The sequence below is a fragment of the Austrofundulus limnaeus genome, unplaced genomic scaffold, assembly GCF_001266775.1.
Source record: "Austrofundulus limnaeus strain Quisiro unplaced genomic scaffold, Austrofundulus_limnaeus-1.0 Scaffold64, whole genome shotgun sequence".
NCBI classification, from domain to species: domain Eukaryota; kingdom Metazoa; phylum Chordata; class Actinopteri; order Cyprinodontiformes; family Rivulidae; genus Austrofundulus; species Austrofundulus limnaeus.
The window spans coordinates 1,523,838-1,527,491 of record NW_013952466.1 but is presented as its reverse complement, the minus strand read 5'-3'; the positions used below and the strand labels follow the sequence as shown (position 1 = coordinate 1,527,491).

Genomic DNA, 3,654 nt, shown 5'->3' with positions numbered 1-3,654 from the left:
ATTAAATTCCAGTGAAATATATTTATGTTTGTGGTTGTAATGTGACAAAATATGGAAAAGTTCAAGGTGTATGAATACTTTTTAATAAATTTTTTATGCTTTTTAAGCTCCAAAGGGGGATCGTATTATACATGAGATCGTATTATACACGAATAAATACGGTAATTCTGACAACGGTCCCACATTCTCATACTTGGGGAATTAATAAAATTAACTTTTCAATGTTTCACATAAAACCTGTTAAACTTGAAAAAAAAAGTCACTTCTACTTGATCAGATTTTTTATTTGAGCCACTTCTCAAAATGAGTTCAAACTCCTTCTGACGGGAGTTTGTGGCAAAAGTTTTATTTGCTAAAACAGTTTTTTAAAACCCTGACTTGTCCCATGAGAACACCCCTGATTGAGTCTAATCACGCTTTATTATTCCTAGGATTTGCTTAGGAAATCATCGCAGTTCCATAATTGCTTTTCCTGTTTTGTGTCAGAATAAACAAAAAACAACTGTGTAACCTCGTCCTTCCTGCAGGAAATCCAGAGCCTCCTGACCAACTGGAAGGGCCCCGATCTGATCGGCTACGGGGAGCTCGTTCTCGAGGGAACGTTTCGTCTGCAGCGAGCCAAAAACGAAAGAACCCTCTTCCTGTTCGACAAGCTGCTGCTGATGACCAAAAAACGAGAGGAGACCTACACGTACAAGGCTCACATCCTGGTCAGTCAGGCATCTCGAAGCCCTGAAGAGACTCGCTCCCGATGAAATGTTTCTGCTTCTCATGCAGCTTCCTGTCTGTGTCTTGCAGTGCTGCAACCTGATGCTGGTGGAAGTTATTCCTAAGGAGCCGCTCAGTTTCAGCGTGTTCCATTACAAGAACCCCAAGCTGCAGCACACAGTCCAGGTACGGCGCCACGGTGGCGTGGTAGCAAACGTCGAGCGTGTTTTGATTGTAATTGCATGTTTGGGACGGTTCTGTAGCTACCAGCAGCGTTGCGCAAGAATCCGAAAGTGTGGTGGTGATTTTCAGGTGTCCCRTTGTTCGTGTGGAGAATTTGGGMTCATCTCACGGAGCTGCTCAGACATGTTAGGTGTTTAATGGCTAAAGGCGCTCATTGTTACCTAACCACTGTGTTTTGGGTGAGCCATGAAAAAAAAAGCTTAGTTCAGGGCTATTCAACTGGTGGCCCATGGGCCACGTCTGGCCTGTGGATGACTTCTGTCCGGCCCTTCAATCAGATTATCCTTTTTACACCATTTTATACATTTTAAATCAAAAGTATTTTCAATTAATGCAACAAAGCCCTGGTTTAGTGTGTGATACAATCCTCTTAGTGATGTTTTGTGCTCTGACACCTCACAGGCCAAATCCCAGCAGGACAAGCGCATGTGGATCTTACACCTCAAAAGACTCATACTTGAAAACCATCCTGCCAAAATTCCTGCCAAGGTAAGAGGAACTCTCTTCTTTTTATTGTGTTCTGATTTATTTAAATTGCCTACTGCTGAYGAGCTTTTTTTAGCAAAATATATTGTGAACCGCTGGACTGATTTTATTGAAACTTTCAGAAAGTAAATCRTTWGATTTTTGTTTACAGCTAATTAATTTAACATGACAAATCTGCATGATCCAAAATGAAAATTTCAACAACTCAGTCTGTTTTTCAGATGTTGGCCTAAACGTTCAAGTAGGGGGTCTCTGCAGCACCTAGGGGGAGTTCTTGGCTGTGTGGGCGGAGTTTGTCCTAACAGCTAGCTTGTTGCACCGGTGCACCTAATGTTATTTACTTCACCAGCCCAAAAGCTAGGTGCACCCAAACTCACATTTAATTTAGCTGGTTTATAGGTTTTTTTATATTAACTCACAAATAATAAGTTAACAAACTTTTCTAGTCATAATATTAAGAAATCTGGTTGCACTCTAGAGCTCTGTGTCGATTGGCGGAGTTATTTATGTGGGCGGAGTTTGACAAAACCATGATTTGTCGGATTGATTTGCCTTGTAGGGTAAGTTAGAAGACAAAATAATGGCAATAGTAACATTATTGTGAAAATGTAGACATAATTTATTGAAACTAGGGTTATTTTATTTCATTTCGACTGAGCTTCACGCCCCCTCAGCTGCTTTCCTCCAACCCAATTGTTGGCTTCTTCAAACCCCAACCTTAATAGTCAATCTGAACATTAACGCCTTTAACAAACTCCAGTCTCAAATTAAGATCAAAAATATTTTTTGGTGGATATAAGATTGTAAGACTTTATTTAGATGGACGATTATAATAGGTATGATTTTTGCAGTGCAGACGTCTAAATGGTGACTCAGATGCTTTTTTCTCAGACAATTAAAGTCTAAATGTTTGGAAACTACTGGTTTTGATCTTGAAAAATAACCTGTAGGTACAACTTAAAAACTGTAATGTGGCGCCACCTAATGGTTACAATTTTTATTTTTGCTAAATCTGACTTTTATTTACTCTCGTTTTTTAAATTTCAGGCCAAACAAGCCATTTTGGAAATGGATGCAATACGTAAGTGTCAGGTTTTCATGACCTTTCTGTGCAGTTGTGAAAACTCACACTGTAATAGTTTTTAATAGTTTCCACGAAATGTAGCTTTCAAATATTTATTTTTGTGTGATTGTTCTTTTTTTTTCCCACCAGATCATCCTGGTTTTCACTACAGCCCTGACAGCAACAAGAAGGACTCTCCTCAAACCAAGGAAGGCCCCACTCCTCGCAGAGGACGCAGGAAAGGTAAAAAAAAGAAAACTGGATTGACTTAATGTCATGTTTGTTCCTTTAAACAGTGAACTGATGTAACACAGACAAGATTTGCCGTCTGAATATCATAGGGCGTGTTTGTTGCACAGTAAAAGCTTCAGTCAAAGCATCTGTTTGCAGAGCCCCTCTCCAAACTACTGAAGAATGCGAGGCAGAACGCCGCCAACGCCGATGGTGAAAAAGTGAGCGATCAGTTTTATAACGATTGCAAACACCAGATCGTATTTACCCTAAAACCTGCTGCTGCGTTCTTCGCCTCCTCCAGAGAAGCAGCTTAGGCGCCAGCCTCCTCTCTCCCGTGTCCCAGCTGGCTCTGGGCACCATCGGTCGCAGCCGGAGTCTAATCAACCAATCACAGGAGTCCCTGGACCCTGGAGACCACTACGACCACAGCGACAGGGAGGATGGGGATGAGTCGCATCAGCAGGACGCGGATGATGAGGATGACAGTGGTTTGGTGAGTTTAGTGTAAAAATAAAACAAAACTGACCTTTTTGTTTGTTTTAAAGTGATACATTTAAGGCTTGGGCGGTATGAAGGTTATACCGCCGTATGAAAATGATCAATACTGCCCGACCCTTACACGGTGTGATTATAGCATGTCCTGAGCAAGGTTATAATAGTTTAGGATTTTTCATTGTAGTTTAGTTTTATTTCATTTTGACTTTTTTTCTTTATTTTAAGTTAGTTTTAATTAGTTTTTACAGTGGATTTGCTAGTTTTTATTAGTCAATGCACACTGTTGTGATTCGTTTCCCATCCAAGTCATCTCAACTTTGCCATGCTTCTCCTCCTGCATACTTTGTCCTAGAGCTGCCATTATAATTTATATCTGTAAAGCTCCTGTGCCAAATGATGGCTATGCCTTTTGGTGCCTGTAAAAC

The 3,654-nt window shown here is 40.6% G+C and overlaps 1 protein-coding gene across 1 annotated transcript in view; it reads left to right on the top strand.

Moving 5' to 3' along the window:
- The window catches only part of LOC106518627 (pleckstrin homology domain-containing family G member 1), a gene marked incomplete at its 3' end in the record, with an annotated part of 44,958 nt that extends 41,731 nt beyond the window's left edge, over positions 1 to 3,227 (top strand). Inside the window, 7 exon segments of the mRNA XM_014009990.1 lie at positions 528 to 710; positions 799 to 894; positions 1,354 to 1,440; positions 2,485 to 2,518; positions 2,651 to 2,743; positions 2,891 to 2,952; positions 3,036 to 3,227. Of these exon segments, the coding sequence (XP_013865444.1) occupies positions 528 to 710; positions 799 to 894; positions 1,354 to 1,440; positions 2,485 to 2,518; positions 2,651 to 2,743; positions 2,891 to 2,952; positions 3,036 to 3,227 (747 nt within the window).
- Positions 3,228 to 3,654: the final 427 nt, after the last annotated feature.